The sequence below is a fragment of the Physeter macrocephalus genome, chromosome 20 (assembly GCF_002837175.3).
Source record: "Physeter macrocephalus isolate SW-GA chromosome 20, ASM283717v5, whole genome shotgun sequence".
Taxonomy (NCBI): domain Eukaryota; kingdom Metazoa; phylum Chordata; class Mammalia; order Artiodactyla; family Physeteridae; genus Physeter; species Physeter macrocephalus.
In genome coordinates this window covers 53,741,500-53,761,919 of record NC_041233.1, presented here as the reverse complement: position 1 = coordinate 53,761,919, position 20,420 = coordinate 53,741,500, and the positions used below count along the sequence as shown (strand labels likewise).

The 20,420-nt window shown below is 45.2% G+C and overlaps 1 protein-coding gene across 1 annotated transcript in view; it reads left to right on the top strand.

Moving 5' to 3' along the window:
• TLL2 (tolloid like 2) overlaps positions 1 to 20,420 on the top strand; it is a 139,708-nt gene that overhangs the window by 54,161 nt on the left and 65,127 nt on the right. Inside the window, exon 3 of the mRNA XM_007117899.3 lies at positions 10,431 to 10,508. Within this exon, the coding sequence (XP_007117961.1) occupies positions 10,431 to 10,508 (78 nt within the window). The remainder of the gene's footprint in view (positions 1 to 10,430; positions 10,509 to 20,420) is intronic.

Genomic DNA, 20,420 nt, shown 5'->3' with positions numbered 1-20,420 from the left:
GTAGTTCTATTTTTAGTTTTTTTAAGGAACCTCCATACTGTTCTCCATAGTGGCTGCATCAATTTACATTCCCACCAACAGTGCAGGAGAGTTACCTTTTCTCCACACCCTCTCCAGCATTTATTGTTTGTAGACTTTTGATGATGGCCATTCTGACCGGTGCAAGGTGATGCCTCATTGTAGTTTTGATTTGTATTTCTCTGATAATTAGTGATCTTGAGCATCATGGGCTTTTTGGCCATCTGTATGTCTTCTTTGGATTGCTGTCTATTTAGATCTTCTGCCCATTTTTTGATTGGGTTTTTGTTTTTTTGACTAGAGCTACATGGGCTGTTTGTATATTTTGGAGATTAATCCCTTGTCGGGATTACCATCTAATTCATATTCTTTCGCCCTGTCTCCTTTATCACATAGTGTGTGTTTTTACATGTAGTGTTAGCATTTGTGTCCCATTCATCTGTGTGTCTTTTCATGTTAATTTCTTTATATGTTTTAATATTTGGTGGCCATCCTTCCTCATGGTCCTTGCTTTTCATTTTTAGAAATTTCTTGAATAGTCTCACTTGTTTATTCTTCTACATGAATTTGAGGATCACTTCTCCACAAAAATCTAAGAAGATCCCAACAAAATCCTCTTGAATTTGGATCATGATTGCATTCAACTTATAACTTCGTTTGGAGAAATGGACACATTTGTAGCATTTACCCAGTTCATCCAGGAACATGGAATGTCTTTTCTTCACTTACTACTACTTTTATAAACTGCAGTACAAATGTATAATTCTCCTCTTGCAGTTATCCCCACTTCCTGTTAAGGTTATCCCAAGTCTCTTATGTTGACTATTCTGAACGTGCCCTCTGAAAATTTCTCTTCTTTTGGCATATTTCAGTGTGAAGGATGGGCAAGAGTATGCCTTTATCACATCTAAGAGCTGAGAAGGGAGTTCCCTCCATCTCTCTTCTCAGGTCCAGCTGGGTACCGAGTTATGTTCATCCCATCACCTAAATAGCCCTCCCAAGCAATCTCCTCTCCATTCCTACAGTCCTATCACTGTCCAGGACGCCATCACTTCTTGACTGGAGACAGGCATTAACGTCCGCTGTAGCCTTACATCCTGCAGCCTCCCTTTCCCCAGTCCCCCCTCCCACCGGCAGCCATCTCCTGTGTGTTGGGTACTGTCCCAGGCCAAGGGGTACATCAGGGGAGAAGATGGAGCTAGCTTTTTAGAGGGTGTCAGGGAGGCAGGCAATAAACATGTAAGCAAATAAATGAGATCGTTGCTGGTAAAGCTCAGTGATCCCCGAAGGAAATAAATGGGGACTGAGAAGATTCCTCTGGAATCTTCCTCTTATGCATTCAGCTTGGTGGTCCAAATGCTGGCCTTCAGCGTCTCAAGGGAGAATTTAATTGGTGTCCCACTGTGCTCCTGGGTCCCTGTGCCTCCTTCCTGCCTCACCATCAGCCGTGAGCACTGTGTCTGAATTTCTCCCCCACTGCCTCTCTACTGCCCCACCGCTTCTTCACCCAGCCACTCCCTGCTTTAGTCATTCCTCGTGACTCTGGGCTTGGTTGTGTGACTTGCTTTGGCCAGTAAGACATTAGAAAGCATGATGGAAGCAGAAGCTGACCAACACTTGCACAGTGGGGCTTATCCTTTTGGAATGCTGCCCTCCACATGAGCCATCTCAGCCATCCCTCGCCCATTTCAAGTCAACCCAGCTCAGGTCCCAGAGCAGAGAAAAATTAGCCCCATTTGTTCCTTTCCCCAACTCCTGGCCCTCAGAATCAGAAACAAGCATAAAATGGTGGTTATTTTAAGCCACTCTGTTTAGAGGGATAATTTGTTATACAGCAATGAATTATGGAAATGGCCAAGAAGCCAAGGCCAGGCTGGGTGTGAAAGATGTGGACCAAGTGTGCAAGAATACCTAAAGTCCAAGGGTCCAGGAGAGCACTGAAGGTTTGAAGCCAGGTGAGCAACAAGTCCTTCAAGGGCATCCCTAAGCAGAAGGTCTGGTGTAGCTCAACCAACAGTCAGGGACTAGGAAAGATGCAGACACAGGCATTCAGGATGGGTGGAGGGTCTGACACCAAGCAAGATGGACATCTGGCTGGAGGCTCTGGGAAGAGAGAGCTCAAATTTGCATGATTAAGAAGCCTCCCATGAGCTTCTGCCTGGGGTCGGAGCAAATTCCAAGGCCTCATCAGCCAGTGCTAGGACACAGGTGGGAGCCAGTTAACTGACTGGGGAAGAGCGGACTGGATCTCCCAAGAGCCCATCCAACACTGTCTTAAAGAAGTATCCAACACTGTCTTAAAGAAATTTCCAACAAGCCCTTTCCCGTTCTCACCAATGACCTTAGCTTTCCTTTCTTCCATCTTGCCAAGGTGTGGACTCATTGTTTTTTCTTTCCATGGTGAGAGCAGAAAAGTAGAAAAAAAGATTGGACCACAACCTTTCCATCTGCATAAACACGAGTATGTTTCTTTCCCATCGGAAAAGGGTTTCCCGGCAACTGTGTGTGTGTGTATGTGTACATGTGTACAGACATACACTACAAAGTGCAGAGCACATGTTCTTAGGCAAAGTGTATGATGTATTATAGTTCTTCTTTTTTTTACTTCCTGATTATAAAAGTAATATGTTGAATAAAATTTAGAAATTACAAAAAGTATATAAAAACGTAACATTCACTCAAAAATCACCCATCAGGGATCATCACAATGGACATTGTGGGTATTTCCTTCCAGTATTTTTTCCATAATTTTTTGAATATGCTTTTTTAAAAGTAAAAGATGGAATTATACTGGGTACTACTTCCTAACCTGTTTTTTGACTTATAATATGAACATTTTTCCTGTTTAGCAAACTTTCTTCTAAAACAGTTTAAAATGTTGCATTAAGTTCCTTTATATCATAATTCCTTTATTGGGGGTGTGTGGTTGTTACAGTCTGTCTTTAAAATGTTGAGAATGAACATCCTTTGTTTTCACTGTCAATCGATTCCTTAGTACTGATATTTAGAAGTCATATTATTGGGTCGAAGTCATATTATTGGGTCAAAATCATGTTATTGCTTGTTTTAAAAGACTTTGATACATCTTGCTAAATTATCTCATAACATGTTACCAATGTATATTCCTCCTTCAACAGCAGTGTATATAAGAATTCCTGTTTTATTATACACTTGCCAATATTAAATCATTTCATTAACAAAAACTGGCAGTGATCTTTTAACCCATTTTCTCTTTCCCTTCTGTAACATTTGAAATTTGGCATAGATATAAACTTTACTTGGCACTGAATTGCTTAGGATTACACACTGATTACCGCAGTGGTTGCCTAGTTCATTCCTAAATCAACCTGTTAAAGGGGCTTTGCCTCGCTTTTTTTTTTTCCTAATGAATAATGAAAAGCTCTGCTGTGTGTGTCTTGCCAGTAGTTTTCTGACAGAGGTGTGCAGATGTTTCGTCCATTGGCCTTGCTTGGGATGCTTGTTCAGACCACACCTGTACAGGTGTGGGGTAGAGGGCAGGGGTTAGGAGCATGGATTCTGGAGTCAGAAGGGGCTGCCTTGAAAGGCAAATTCAGTCTCTTACCAGCTGGGTGACCTTGGGCAACTTATTCATGAACCTCAGTTTTCTCTTCTGCAGAAGAGGAATGATATTACTTATTCACAGGATTGCTGTGCATATTACATATGACCAAAGGGCATGGCAAGTTGACTGTGAGGGTAAGACTCAAAAGCCCTGCACAAACTGGCCCTGCATCCCTCAGGTATTAGCCTTAGTTCTAGCTCCATCGGACTCTTATTTTCCTCCCTCTGGACTTTTTTTTACTTGCTGGTGTTTTATTTTGTTTTGTTTTCTGCCAGAACACTCTCCCCAGATGTGTGTCCCCCTCTCATCATTTAGATCTCAGCTCAAATGTCACCAACTCAGACTTTCCCTGGGCTCCCATCCCCCATTGCTCTTTCATAAAACTCTGTTTTAATTTCTTGAAAGTGCTTAATCCCTCCATGGAATGATCTCTTTTTGTTTGTTTGTTTTGTCCTGTTTTGTTTTTGGCCACACTGTGCGGCTTGAGGGATCTTATTTCCCCAACCAGGGATCGAACCCAGGCCCATGCCAGTGAAAGCGTGGAGTCCTAACCACTGGACCGCCAGGGAAGTCCCAGGATCCCATTGTTTATTGTTGATTTTCTTCCCTCCACTAGCACCATGAAGGCACCATGAAGATAGACCCTGCCTGTCTCTGCCTTCAGGAGCCCAGCACAGTGCAGACACTCAATCAGTATTTATTGAATGAATGGACTGGCAATAAAGTGATTTTTAATCTCTTGTGCTAGAGATTATTTTTAAATTTTTCTTAGAGTAAAGCAAAGCAATTTGTGCTAGATTTCCCTCTGATGGGACAGAGCTGTAAATACAGGTATTAAAAAGTCAGTAAATGTGAGAGCTGAGGGTTTCCTGGCAGGGTTACTTGTGTTGTATCTTAAAAGCTTTGACACTAGACTGATCTGGAGAGAATCTCAACCTCTCCACCCAATGGCTGTGTGTCCACAGTGATATCTTAAGTGCTCTAAGCCTCAGTTACACTGCGTGTAAAATGGCACTAATACCCACCTCAGGGGATTAGTTTGAGGATTAAATACAGGATAACATATGCGAGTACCTGCAAATAATCAGCATTTAAAAATGGTAGTTATTTTTGCGTTTAAGAAAACCAAGAGCCGGGCTTCCCTGGTGGCGCAGTGGTTAAGAATCCGCCTGCCAATGCAGGGGACATGGGTTCAAGCCCTGGTTCGGGAAGATTCCACATGCCACAGAGCAACTTAGCCCATGCGCCACAACTACTGAGCCTGCGCTCTAGAGCCTGCGAGCCACGACTACTGAGCCTGTGTGCCACAACTACTGAAGCCCATGTGCCTAGAGCCCATGCTCCGCAACAAGAGAAGCCACCGCAATGAGAAGGCCGTGCACCGCAACGAAGAGTAGCCCCCACTCGCCATAACTAGAGCACGCCCGTGCACAGCAACAAAGACCCAATGCAGCTAAAAATAAATACATAAATAAATAAATTTTTTAAAAAAAGAAAACTGAGGGCCAAGTAACGTTAGGCTCTAAGAATGAGACAGAAGGAATAATTACTATAAGGTTTTGTTTATTAATTATCATATTCATGAATATTAATTCATAGTCACTATGAATTATCATATATTCAAATGAACAATATTGATCGATGGCTGTCTTTCCAGGCTTTGGAAAACCCCATCCCTTTCTATCTAGATGTCTTTGGATGTATATGGTTAATATTTCATTAATTATGTAGAGGGGCGTTGTGTGTACATCAATGTCTCATATGATGCATATAATTAAGCCACTTTTTGTTGGGAGCGGAAGAAAATTGGGCTTTCCCAAAGAAAAGCAGCTTGCTCCCAAAGTTGCTAACAGATTGCTTCTTAATTGAACTTGGGAGGTGAATTATATGGTGAATTAGAGAAAAGAACAACTCTGAATTTAGTGAATTGTTCCATAAAGGAAACTGTGGGATTGAATTGCAAATGCTGGATAGAAACATTTCAGCCTGGCCCCATGCATCACGGGCCGCTGACCTCTGCATGAACAGGCCTGGAGCTCTCTTTTCAAGGCGTGCAGGGCATTCTTTCCCAGAGACCAGCTGTAAGCCTGGGTTTCTTATGCAAAGGAGACGTTTGAATAAGCCCCTGTGACTAATGAAATCTACAGGGTCTTTGCATAGCCTCTCACTGAAGAGGTAATTAACCAAAGATCAAATATAGGCATATATATGTATTTTTTCAAATATTTTTTGTCTTGCAGTTACACCCAAGGAAAAAGATATCCCTACACCCTGAATACTCCTTGCCCCCATTGCCCCCAATCTTTGTCTGCATCAGACTATATTTCTCTCTTCCTTGTTCTGTGTGCTTATGGCTGCAGTTATAGCCACAGTCACACCTGTCTTATTTGCTTGCTTTTACTGAAATGGAGCAACACAGTCCATTGATTTAGATGTGAGGAATGACTTTTCTTAGTACTTGATGTCTGTCTTCAGCTCCACATCTTCCATTCCTGGTGAGCTTGGGAGGAAGGAGGTTAGTTTTAAGAAAACATCATGAGTTGAGGCTACCTCTTACAGGGTTCTCTAAGTAGAGAATCTCAAGTTTGGCTGCACCTTAGAATCACCTGGGGAGCTTTTTAAAATCCCAAGGCCCAGGCCAATCGAATAAGAACCTCCGGGGGTGGGATGCAGGCCTCAGTATTTTTCTAAAAACTTCCCAAGATGATCCCGAAGTGCAGCTAAGGTTGAAAGCCATTGTTCCAAGAATATCTACTTCCCTCCCTCCATAAGCTGAAAAAGACAAACTTTTCCATCAGTGATGATGAGTTAGAAATGATTGGGTTTTCTTTGTAAGCACTGTCTACCTGACTCATCCATTTACCTATCCATCCATTCATCCATCAATCACATATTTTATTGTCTGCTATATGCCAGGCACAGTACTGAGTGTTTACTGTTGGACAAGACAAGGTCCCTTTCTTCAAGATGCTCAAAACTAAACTAGGGGATCAGCTGAGTAGACAGGAGATCCCAATTACTTGTGGCAAGGGATGTGAAAAAGCCCAGGGCCCTGGTAACACAGAGGAGGGGGCTTCTAACCCAAGAGGAGCAATGGGGTGTCCCAGAGGAAGTGGTGTTCAAGCTGAGCCTTGAAGGTGCAGTAGGATTTGGCCAGATGAAGAGGTGGGTGTGGCAGAGGAAGGCGCATCAGCAAGAGGAGAATGGAAATCCAAGGCACTGTGAGTAGCTTAGGTGGCTGAGCACAGAGTGGGAGTGGGGGAGTAGCAGGAAGCCCTGAGGTACCGGGTGGAGGAGGCCAGCAGGGTCATATCACAGGGGTGGGCCTCATGGGTCATGTTAGAGCTTAGAATTCATACCAAGGGCAGTGGGAAACCTTGGGAGGGTTTTCATCAGGGGATGGCCAAATCACATTCACTCCAGGTAGATCCCAGGCTCAGCTGTACTAGAAGCATGCGATTTGCTGCCCTTTGGAGAAATGACAAGAGCTGCCAGTCTCTTGCTGGTAAGGATGACAGAGAAGGGATGTGTGTTCTTAATTGCTGTGACCCCAATCTCATCAGTGACTTTCCCTTGGGAATAGGGAAAGACACCCCACTTGTTCTCCTGTTCTTTCTGGGTCTGAGGCTGAGGGGAAGGAGCACAGATCTGGGGAGGTCCTCCAGGACCCACCTTCAGTTTCTCCATTACTAACCATCTCTGTACCTTCAGGACAGGCAAGTCACTTCACCTCTTGGAACCTTGTTTCCACATCTGTGAGATGAGGACGTTTGTGGCTCTTTTGTCACTGAGTCTTTATGAGGCTAGAATTACAAAACTCTGCATTTAGCACTGTTCCTAGCACATGGTCAGCACCGTAATTGGCACATAGTAAATACTGATTCTTTCCCCACATCCATCTGCTAGGGGGCCCCTGGTTTCCCCCCACCTCCAGAGCTTTGCTCCCATTGTAACCCCAAGGGCCAGGGGGCCAAGGGAATCAGAAGTCCTCATCCCCCCACCTCCTCTGCCTGCTGCAAAGCTGAATATCAATCTCTCCCAGCCATCACTCCCTCAACCACAGCCTCCAGCTAACCTTGAACCAGGCTGTGCTCAGGTATCCTTACAGGTCTATTTTTTTTTTTTTTTTTTTTTTGGAGGAGCCAAGCAGGTCTAAACTTTCCAACCCTCTTTGATGGGCTGGTGCTTTGCAGAATCTCCTTTCAAATCCCAGCTCCTGTGTTCCCCTCCTGTTCACTACTAATAACCCTGATCATATTCAGAGCCAGTGCAGTTACAAAATCCCTTCATGTCCTCTGGCTCCCATCTTAGATCTCTCAGAATAAAAGCCAAAATCGTGAAAATGGCCTGCAAGGTCCCCCAGGAGCTGACCCCCCAGACCCTCCACTGCTCACTGACCTCATCACCTATTATTCCTTCCCTGGGTCATTCCATTCCAGTCATACCCACCTCCCTACTATCAAGCACACTCCCACCCCAGGGCCTTTGCACCTGCTGTCTCTTCAGTTGGAACGCTCTTCCCCAGATATCTGCAGACCCTCTCCCTCACTTTCTTCAGGCTTCTGCTTTTCTGCCTTGTGTGAAATGGCAATCCTTCACCCCTAGCATTCACTGTTCCCCTCACCCTTATTTATTTTCTTCATAGCGCTTGTCAACAACCGACTTATATATTTAGTCACCTGTTTGTTTATCATTTCCTCCTCTACCCTCCACCAGAATATAATTTCCATGAGGTCAGGGTAGAGTTTGTTCAGTGTCATATCCTGAGCAGCAGAAACAGCATCTGGCATGCAGCAGGTGTCAGATAAACATTAGTTGAATGAGCAAAGGCCTAAACAAACCATTACCTCATTCGAACGGAACAGCACATTTGACAGATGAAAAGTACTAACACCCCAGGTCTCATCCTCAGTTACACAAGGAGTGAAGACTAAGCTAGTGCGGGAGCCTTGGCCTCAGGCTCTCCTTCAGTGTGCACAGGGCACATTCCTCTGCTGGCCAGTGATTTTCATACCATCAGGATTTCCCCTGACCTTTAGCCCGAGAGGAAATGATATCGCAACTGGAAGAATACCCAGAGGGCTGGGAGCTGGCAGCGAACGCCCGGCAGCTGCAGGGAGTGTGTTAGTGGATTCTGACTTGGCCAGAAAGGCAGCGGACGAGCAGGATGAAGGCATGTAAAAATATCCCCGCGCGCCTGGTCCACCGCCAGTGTCAGTCACCAGAGGGAGAGAGGTGGTCTGCCTGTCAGGAGTTGGGATGCGGGACCACAGGGCTGTCTTCCATGGTTGTCAGGGGCCAGGGCATTGGGTTTCATGTTTGGGACCCTTCCTTGAGTAGCTCTGGAAGCCTGTGACCTATGAAGCACAGGAAATATCATCAGGTTTCTGACCAGGAGACTGTCCTGAGCCCTCAGCTTCCCTTATGGGCTGGCAACCTTGGGCTGATCATTTTGTATCTCAGTTTTCTCCTCTGTAAAATGGGGTTACACTTCTGCTACAGAGTGTTTTCATCAAGGTCAAAGGGGAGATGGGGAAACTGCTTTGTAAGCTGCAAATTTCTAAACAAATGCAAGAAATATTTTGCACAAGTAGATTGTCCTGTAGATGCTTTAGTGTGGTTTCACGTATATGATAGTCTCTCCTGGACACAGGCTTTGTCCTCAAATCTGCTCCCTGGTGTCCGGACCCACCCAGCTGCTCAACTGCCAAATGTAGGCATCATTCGGGGCCCCTCTCAGTCCCTCATATCTAAGCCATCAGCCTCTCCTGTTGCTGTGCCTCCAACTATATTCTTAATATCCCTGAGGATCCAGCCTTCCTCTCTGCCCACCACGGTTAGCCCCTCCACATGGCAAGCTCATTCCCGATCCAGATTCTTTCCTGATCCTCCTTCTGCTGGGACATGCTGGCCCGGATCTCTGTGTGGCTGGCTCCTTCTTGTCTTCCAAGTCTCAACCCAAATGTCACCTCCCTAAAGGGCCTTCTCTGACTGCTTTCTAAGCAGCTGCTCCAGGCCACATTACCACATACTGCATTTGATCTTCAGAGCATTTTCTGAACCTGCAATCATCTTATTCCTTTATTTTCTTAGCTACGATTTACTGTCCAACCGTCCATTTGGAACTTAGGCAATGTCTGTCCTGTTCACTGCTGGATCCCTGCTGCCCGGGACTGTACCTGGTTCACAGTAGGTCTAATAATAGATGGTGATAGCCCATCTTCCTGGTGGGGACAGATGTGAACCTGGTTTCTAGATGATGATACTAGCAAACGAGTACGTGCATCACTGCCCTTGACTGAGGCAGTGTCCGCAGAGTCTGATTTATAAAGTAAGCAGAGCAATTTCTAAAAGGAGACTCACACCCCAAAGAGGAAACCAAGATGCCTGTATAAGCCAAGGCAGTAGCAACTGCCACATCACATATTTAGGAGTGGCACTGGTGACGTCTCCCTGCGTCCCGTGCGGGGGACTCCAGAACCAGAGAGTGTCCTGTTTGCGTTGGGCTTTCTCAGGGCGTTGGGGGTTAGGAAGCTGACTTTGGGATTCACCTGTTAACTTTGTATGTTTCATTCCAAGAGCCCTTGAACTGATCGAGGAGAGGCTACATTTATAATTTCTGAACTATGTTCATGGTTATAAGAAAGCAAGTTCTTTTTGGCCTGAGCATCGAGTAGGGGCCCAGTCATCCTTTGTTAAACAGATCTTTACTGACCCACTGGTGATTCTGAGCATTCCCCAGGTGACCAGGTTTGTTCCCTCATCTCATGGTGCTGGTGCAAAGAAGGCGGGTGCGTCCTCACGTTTCTTTTCTTCTTTGTTCCTTTAGGTGGGCTTGGAGAGCAGCCATCTGAGAGCTGGTCGAATGCTACAGCCACGAATACCAGCAGTGAGGAAGCTAGAGAGGGTAATGTGAGGCCCCACCAGGCCTTGGGGTACTCTTTGTTTTTCAGTTGTTGTAAATTTCACATAACCTAAAATTTACCATTTTAACCATTTTAATGTGTACCATTTCGTGACATTAAGTACATATGCAATGTTGTGCCACCATCACCACTATCTAGTTCCAGTTGCACCCATTTCCCTCCCCCATCCCTGATCCTGGCTTTGGGAACCTCTTATTGTACCTTTTACTTTCAATCTTAGTGAACTAGAAGCAGTGAAGTCTGTGAATGAGTGGGGAGTGAGGCCTTTTGTTGAGTGGGGTGGGCCCTCTGCCAGAGCAAGGTATAAGGGTGGTATTTGGTTGCTTGGGGACTGGATGGCCTCCAGTTAGACTCTGCAGTCTGGGAGTGACTTTTCTCTCTAGCTCTTGGCTGGCGAGCTGAAGGCCCCGAGGACCGAGAGGAGGGATGACGAGACTTTGGGAACTAGGGGTCTGACAGAATGAGTGGGCCTGGGAAGCAAGAAAGGAAACTAAAGCTGGAGTGGGGACTGGGAGGCAGGTGTAGACTAGAGACCCCGTGGACAGTTGAGGTGGGGGGCTGTCTGTGGCAGGGGCCTGCCTGGAGGTACCACCTCTGCCTGTCTGCACACCAGCGCCCAGACGCGCGTGCAGTCTAGGAGATTCTAGCCTGGAGATTATGGGAGGCGCCTCACTGGAAGCATCTCAGTTTTGGAGAAGGTTTTCCTGTTCAGAAGCTGTGCTGGAGGAGAAGGGCTGCTGGACTTCTGTCCAGCCTGCATCCTGCAGGAATCAGGGCTTGTTGCCTACAAGGGCATTTCTTCTGTTGATACATAAAATTAATGCAGAACAAAATGAATCATTTTTAAATGCCAGTATCCTGTATTTCAGGGATGCTTCTGTAGAGGTGAAGTACAAATCATTATACACTTTATGTTTTTTCTTTAATGTTATTTTATATTTTACACACACAATATATATATATAACTTCACAGTAATGTACAAATGTGATGATATCATCATGTACTTTTCTTAGTGTTGTGTTTTTTTCTTTTCCCTTTAATTTGGTCACCTCCTTCACTTCTTTTTTCCACATATTACCCCTCTACTCTTCCCCAGGTAATGCATGCTAATAACTTTGTTTTCACCCTTTCATATTTTTCTCCATGCACATATATTCACATATACACTGATGCAGAGATGTATACATATACATACATAAACATACATCTAAACACATAAACATATATACAGATATGTTTTGTCATTTTTTTAAAAAAGGGATCATATTTAATACATGTTTTTTATGCATTCTGCTTTTCTCACTCATCAATACCTCATGGAAAACCCCTCCAAGACACTTTTATAACTTCAATTTATTCTTTTGAATAGTTGCAAAATATTCCTGGCATGAATGGGCCATAATTTATTCAATCCTTCCTTTATCAGTTAATACGTAACTTCAAGTTTTGGCCATCATATACAAAGTTGTAGTAAAATACCTGAATATAGATCCTTACACACTTAGTATGTTTTAAATAGATGTTGCTAAAATGCATTTCAAAATGTGTAAGTGTGCTCCTTTCACCGTATCCTCCCTGGCACTAGGTATTATCAGTGCTTTTAATAATGGAAACGATAGCTTCTTATTAGTTAATTTGTATTTCTCTGACTTCTGGTGACTTTCAGCGTCTTTTCCTACCTTCGCCAGTGATTTGGGGGTGCACTTCTGTGACTCGCCTCTTCCTGTCCTTGGCCCATTTTCCTGTTGGCTTGCTGATCCCCTCTTAGCAGTCTGATCTCCTTTAGAGAGAGACAGACTCTTCCACTCCCCACCACCACCATTTGACAAACGTGCGTCTGATTCTAAGCCCCACCAAGTATTGCTGGGACCGTGCGCAGGGCCCCTTTAAAATCTGTATTTTTCTGCTTTGCTTTCTCAAAGGTATTTTGGCTTAGGCGTTTTCAGGCTCCCAGACACCTGGTAAAATCAGTGTCACTTCATTTTGGCCGCAGATGACCAGCACTGAGTGGTGAAAATGGACACAGGGTGTGAGGATGAAACCAGAAAGATTTGCCATTACCCTTCAGTGACGTAGACGCCACACCTAATTTTTCCTTCACAATTTAAGTGATTTATTATGGCATGAAAACCACCCCCAAACTTAGTGACTTCAAACTGTGACTTGTTATCTCTCATGATTCTGTGCATTGACTGGGCTTGCGGGGGTGGTTCTTTGGCTGACGTCAGCTGGGGTCACTCACTTGCTTACATTCATCTAGCAGCTGGGCTGGGCCGAGAGGGCCAAAAGAAGCTTTAGTCACATGTTGGTGCCTCACTGTACCTCCACATGCTGTCTTTCCACATGGACCTTCACCATTTAGTTGTCTAAGGTTTTTTAATAGCATGGTGGCTGGCTTACCAGAGGGAGGGGACAGAAGCCACCAGTCCACTTAAGGCATGGACTCTGAACTCTCAGAATGCTACTTCTGCCACATTCTATTGGTCAAAACAAGCCAAGGGGCCAGCTCAGCTCAAGGAAAAGAAAATAGATTCCACCCCTTAATGTGAGAAGTGGCATGAACTTACAGGGATGAGAGCTGTGGCCATATTTGGAGACCATCTACTGCCTTCCCTCCCTGCATCTTTCCTGCTCACCAGCAATAGCTATTGTCAGAATTTTTAATATTAATATTTACTGTTTTTTTGGGTGTCACATGACCCAGCCAAATAAACTTGAACAGTCAGACACACTTGGGTTTGCATCCCAGCAAGCCACTTAGTAGTTACAACCTTGGATAAGTTATCCAGCTCCTCATCTAAGGTTTGGAGAGAATTAGAAATAATATTTATGCAAAGCACATAGCCATGTGTCTGGATCTTAAAAGGTACTCAATGAGTGTAGCTCTTCCCTTTCTTTCTCTCCACCTTCACCTCCAAGAATTAGATTATCCAGCACTGAAAGTGCATCGTCCACCTCTGAACTGGGATTTCACAGCTGTTTAACAGCTGCACAGAAACACCATTAAAGAAGACAGGAAGGAATAAGGCTCCTGCAGCCCATTAAAATTCTGCCTCTGGTTGGGTTGTACATGGTACTCACACTGCGACGAGAGATCTTCTTGGGTGTCTTAAGGAGGATGATGACAGCACTGCCCCACCCATGCCCCACACCCCTGCAGCTGGCTACATCCATAGTTTGCAGCCCCTCAAATGATCCTGGTGTGTTTCAAGAGGATAATGTCAAGGTTAGGCCAGTCCCTCCACTCTGTATTACAGCAGCAGACGAGCAGGTCTTTAAGCATCCAGGGTGAGCCTGAGGAGGAAGGAGACCCCCAAGGTGAGGTGAAGGCCATCCCTCCTATCTTGTTCCCCCAGCCTTCCCATCTGTCCCTCCGGGACACTGTCAGGTGCCAGCCTGTGTGCCTCTTGTTTTTGTTTGAATTAAAGATAAGGCAAGTTGTGTCAATCTCAGATTCCCCTTTAATCACAACCCACCCCGCTTCCGCCACTCCCAGAAAAAGAGACCGCCCAAGCAGGAGAAAGGATATGAGGGAAGTCCCTGGTCAGCTAGCTGCTGCACCAGGTATATTTCCCGGCATTATATTGCTCCCCTCAGCCCTGATGGTGGGGATTTGTGCTTCCAGCTTTGGGGAGGTCTGGGGGGCTTGGGGAATTGCTCACTCAGCACCCCTTGGCAGACTGTTTGGTCTGAGGAGCCTTCCTACCCTGGAGATGAGAGCTCAGCATGCATTTCGGGGCCGATAATGGGATTAATGAAATGGAGTGTGTAACTGTTCCTCAAATGAAGCTGTGACTGTTTTGGTAGAGCCTGATTTCCAGAACCATATTCATAGAAGAGAATGGACCTTTCACTTTCTGTAGCAGTCCCTAAGGGCTCTGTGCTGCAGCAAATAATAATGGAATCAGGTTGCACCAGAGAGCAGGGATCCCTCAAACTTGGGCACAGAGCATCACCTGAACCCCTGAATGTCCCTTATGTCAGCATATCTGGGTGTAACCATTGAACCTGACTTTAGGCATTCTTTCTAGCCTGTCCCCAAATGCAGATGTGATGGTGATAACTGCAGCTCTCGTCAAGCCCTTACACAGCAGGCATTTGATGTTCATTGCCTGGTTCCATGCCCATGACACCACCATGCAGCAGGAAGGAGATCTCAGGGGACAGTGGCTCATCTAGAGCCACACAGGTAGTGAATGGCAGCATTTACCTTGAGCCTAAGTCCCCCGACCCTGAATCTCTTGCTCTTAATCTTTGGGCTACATCAGTGGTTCTCAAACTTCCTTATGCATCCGAATCACCTGGTGAGCCTGAAAAAGCACAGATGCCTTGACAGTCCTCTAGGCCAACTGAGTCCCAATCTCAGGGCAGGGGGGCGGACACCAGAATATTTTAAAAGCTCCCTGATTGAATCCAATGTGCAGCCAAGTTTGGGAACCATCATGCAGAATAATCCACAGTCTCCCCCTTTACTGAGCCTTTCAGGATCGCCACAGGCAAGGTGCGAATTTGCCCATCACCCATGGGGTGAGGGTTATGCAGATGGCTGGACTGTCAGGGTGTTTACTTCCAGTGTAGGAGAGACTGGTTGACTAATCGAAAATCCGCAGTTCCTTGCTTGAGAAGGCTGGGTCAGGCCTGGTTCCATTTATAATACGGCTGTGCCTTCAGCTGGAAACGGAACATTGAATAGCTATGGCAGATTTTCAGAGAGGATAGGGTACACTCCCAGAGCCAGAGAATTTAAATGGACTTTATCCTGCAGCCCACCCCACCCCCAGCATGTTAGATCCCTTCAGACACCCCTGAAGGGAGTCCTCCTCTGCATTTGCTCCTCTTCAGATGCAGGCCTCTTGGACCATAATAAATAATTACATCCTTCTATTTGGACTCCAATTCCAGATAGTAGTAATCCAAGAAAATCCAATAATGACAGTTGCATTTAGATCCTTCTTCCAGGCTAAGCAGAACATCTGTTTAGACATATTTTTAATCGGCAAATGCTTCCTGTGTTGAGTCCTCAGCAAATTAAATTTCTCACTGGACCGAGGGGGAAGCTGTCATTCAATAACCCATCTCTGGAAATGGGTCTCTTTCCAGGTGCACTTAAGATTTTCCCATGCTGACTCGGCTGCACCAGGCCCTGACATTACTGGGTCACATGTATATATAGCACAGCTTCTCTGAGAAACATTGGATTTCTTAGTGTTAGTCCCTCAGATAGAGAAGTATTGATATTTTTGCCCATTCTCCAAAGGAGAGTTGGCGGCGGAGGAAAATTAAGAGACTTGTTGAAAACCGTATGGGAAATAACAAACTTCCACTTGCTACATCACTGCCTGTGATTACTTAAGACAGGATTCTCAGGATTTAAACATTAAGGACTTCAGGGCTGCCAACATTTTGGAGAGGTTTCTGCCGCAGAATTGTTTGGACTGTTGGGTTTTTATTTTTAGAATAACTCATCCATTCTTTAATTAATTAATTCAAAATCCAAGAGCACTGAATGCTTACCACCAGCCAGACACTGTGCTGGGTGTGAATAGAGTGGTGAATGAGCCAACCACATTCCCTGCCCCCATGGAGCTTCCAGTCTACTGGGGCAACTCACATTTGAAATCTGGATGCAATTTGTAGTCCTGGGCTGGGAGAGCAAGTTAGAATATCTGTAGAGGCCAAGCAGGTAATGTCAACGGGTGAAATGCCTGGATGGGACCCTGTGAAGTGGGAGATAGATTCTAGCAACCAGGAAAACGTGTGCTCTGACTGTAGAGAGCAGGTGCTACTTAACTGCTATGGGTTGTAAATGATGGAAGATGGGCCCACTGTTGCCAGATCTTTCCAGTTTTAAAGAAAAACTAGAAAATCTGGATTTTTATGTGAAATTCCTTGATTTTTAAAAGTTGGCTTCTCAAATGAGAAGCCAACTTTGTTTTTAAACAAAACAAAACAAAAACCCAAAGTGTAGGCCAAAAGCATCCAGGCCAAACAAAACACATCTGTGGGTTGGGTTTATCCCAAGAGCTGCAAGTGTGTGACTTCTGATCTAGAAATTCTAGCAGTAAAACAATTGTGTTCAGGCTTAAAAATGTGTTATATGCCAACTTTCTTGTTCTGGCAACTGAACTGGCAGGGGACCCCTTTTACAAACATAGAACTACTGGAAAAAAATATAACCTTCCTCTTACTCCAAATTAAAAATACAGAGTTAAGCTCAAATAAAAGATAGGGAAATTGTCATTATCAGAAAATAACAGGGAACATAAACCCATGGAACTAAGCTTCAGATGGTGGCAAAACTGTGCAGAGGGCACTGAGACTGGGCCAGGATTTGGGGTACTGAGGGCTGGTGTTTTTTTTGTTTTTGTTTTTGTTTCGGTACACGGGCCTCTCACTGTTGTGGCCTCTCCCGTTGCAGAGCACAGGCTCTGGATGCACAGGCTCAGCGGCCACGGCTCACGGGCCCAGCTGCTCCGTGGCATGTGGGATCCTCCCCGACCGGTACACGAACCCGTGTCCCCTGCATTGGCAGGCGGACTCTCAACCACTGCGCCACTGGGGAGGCCCCTGGTTTTTTTTTTATGCCCATTTAACAGCTATATAGGTTCAGGATTTGTGGCCCTGGTCCCATGTGAGACAGGAAGTGGAGACTGAGATCTTGCATAAAATGAATTCCTTCAAAGGGCTTCCTAATCATTAAAAAAGAAAGAAAGAGAGAGAGAGAGCCAGAGAGAGAGAGAGAGAGAGAAAGAAAAAAGAGAAAGAAAGAAAGAAAGAAGGAAGGAAGGAAGGAGGAAAGGAAGAAAGAAAAGAAAGAAAGAAGGAAGGAAGGAAAGAAAGAAAGAAGGAAGGAAGGAAGTGGCTGAAAGAAGTGGCAAGAAATCTTGCTATCTTTCCTAGGTTCTGAGTGGGCGTAAAAAAATATCTTCTATGAGAAACTGAATCCCAAAGCCTGTTCCTCAGACAGGTATAAGTTCTCAAATTTCATTTCCTATGTATGGAAACCATAAACTTAGAAATTAACATAAAAATTGATCTAGGACCCATAGAATCCCAAGAGCCCTGAAAAAATGAAAATCAGGGCCACACTCATTGCTGAGGGCATATGAGACTCTTGCAGAAAGGAATAACCCTCCCCCACAAAATGAACTTTAACTAAAAACATTAGAAACACAGAAAGTTAATCCATGAAGGATAATCAACAGAGACAATAACTTGGAGAATTAGTACCCCAAGATACAGAAATAATAGAACAATCTGTGGGAGATTAAATCGGTATACATAAAACGACTAAAGAGCCAATGAGAGAATTTGAAACTCTTGTGGGGGAAAAAAAGAACAGATCAATTTAGAAGCCACTAAATAGGGCTTTTGGTAATGATGACTGTATTTATTGAAACTGGAATGGGATAAATAGTATACTGAACACAACTGAAGAGAGAATTGTTGAAATAGAAAATAGATCTGAGGGGGAGGATCTTCAAGATGGCAGAAGAGTAAAATGTGGAGATCACCTTCCTCCCCAAAAATACATCAGAAATACATCTACACGTGGAACAACTCCTGCATAACACCTACTGAACACTGGCAGAAGACCTCAGACCTCCCAAAAGGCAATAAACTCCCCACATACCTGGGTAGGGCAAAAGAAAAAAGAAAAAAGAGAGGCAAAAGAATAGGGACGGGACCTGCACCAGTGGGAGGGAGCTGTGAAGGAGGAAAGGTTTCCACACACTAGGAAGCCCCTTCATGGGTGGAGACTGCAGGTGGCGGAGAGGGGAAGCTCCGGAGCCACAGAGGAGAGCGCAGCAACAGGGGTGCGGAGGGCAAAGCGGAGAGATTCCCACACAGAGGATTGGTGCGGACCAGCACTCAGCAGCCTGAGAGGCTTGTCTGCTCACCTGCTGGGGCAGGTGGCAGCTGGGAGCTGAGGCTCGGGCTTCGGAGGTCCCATCCCTATTCTTTTGTCTCTGTTTTTTCTTTTTTCTTTTGCCCTACCCAGGTATGTGGGGAGTTTATTGACTTTTGGGAGGTCTGAGGTCTTCTGCCAGCGTTCAGTAGGTGTTCTGTCAGAGCTGTTCCACATGTAGATGTATTTCTGATCCCAGGGAGAGGACTGGGGTTGGCTGCATGAACACAGCCTGAATGGGGCTAGTGCGCCACAGCTAGCCAGGAGGGAGTCCAGGAAAAAGTCTGGACCTGCCTAAGAGGCAAGAGACTTTTTCTTGCCTCTTTGTTTCCTGGTGCTCTAGGAGAGGGGATTAAGAGCGCAGCTTAAAGGAGCTCTAGAGATGGCGTGAGCCATGGCTACCAGAGACGGGCATGAGACGCTAAGGCTGCTGCTGGAGCCACTAAGAAGCCTGTGAGCAAGAACAGGTCACTATCCACACCTCACTTCCCGGGAGCCTGTGCAGCCTGCCACTGCTAGGGTCCCATGATCCAGGGACAACTTCCCCGGGAGAATGCATGGTGCGCCTCAAGCTGGTGCAACGTCACGCAGGCCTCTATTGCCACAGGCTCGCCCCGCACTCCATACCCCTCCCTCCCCCGGCCTGAGTGAGCCAGAGGCCCCGAATCAGCTGCTCCTTTAAACCCGTCCTGTCTGAGCAAAGAACAGACACCCTCAGGTGACCTACACGCAGAGGCAGGGCCAAATCCAAAGCTGAACCCCAGGAGCTGTGCGAACAAAGAAGAGAAAGAGAAATCTCTCCCAGCAGCCTCAGGAGCAGCGGATTAAACCTCCACAATCAACTTGATATACCCTGCATGTGTGGAATACCAGAATAGACAAAAAATCATCCCAAATTGAGGAGGTGGACTTTGGGAGCAACGATATATATATATTTTCCCCTTTTTCTCTTTTTGTGACTGTGTATCTGTATGCTTCTGTGTGTGATTTTGTCTGTATAGCTTTGCTATTACCATTTGTCCTAGGGTTCTGTCTGTCCATTTTGTTTCTTTTTTCTTTTTTTTAGTATATTTTTTAGCTCTTATCATTGGTTGATTTGCTTTTTGGTTTCATTGCTCTCTTCTTTCTTTCTTTTTCTTATTACTTTTTAAATTTTTTAAATAATTATTTTTTATTTAATAACTTTATTTTATTTTATCTTTTTCTTTCTTTCTTTCTTTTTTTCTCCCTTTTATTCTGAGCTGTGTGGATGACAGGCTCTTGGTGCTCGAGCCAGGATCAGGGCTGTTCCTCTGAGATGGGAGAGCCAAGTTCAGGGCATTGGTCCACCAGAAACCTCCCAGCTCCATGTAATATCAAACGGCAAAAATCTCCCAGAGATCTCCATCTCAATGCCAAGACCCAGCTCCACTCAACGACCGGCAAACTACAGTGCTGGATACCCTATGGCAAACAACTAGCAAGACAGGAACATGACCCCACCCATTAGCAGAGAGGCTGCCTAAAATCATAATAAGGTCACAGACACCCCAAAACACATCACCAGATGTGGACCTGCCCACCAGAAAGACAAGATCCAGCCTCATCCACCAGAACACAGGCACTAGTCCCCTCCACGACGAAGCCTACACAACCCACTGAACAAATCTTAGCCACTGGGGGCAGACACTAAAAACAACGGGAACTATCAACCAGCAGCCTGCGAAAAGGAGACCCCAAACAGTAAGTTAAGCAAAATGAGAAGACAGAGAAACACACAGCAGATGAAGGAGCAAGGTAAAACCCACCAGACCTAACAAATGCAGAGGAAATAGTCAGTCTACCTGAAAAAGAATTCAGAATAATGATAGTAAAGATGATCCAAAATCTTGGAAATAGAATGGAGAAAATACAAGAAACGTTTAACAAGGACCTAGAAGAACTAAAGAGCAAACAAACAATGATGAACAATGCAATAAATGAAATTAAAAATTCTCTAGAAGG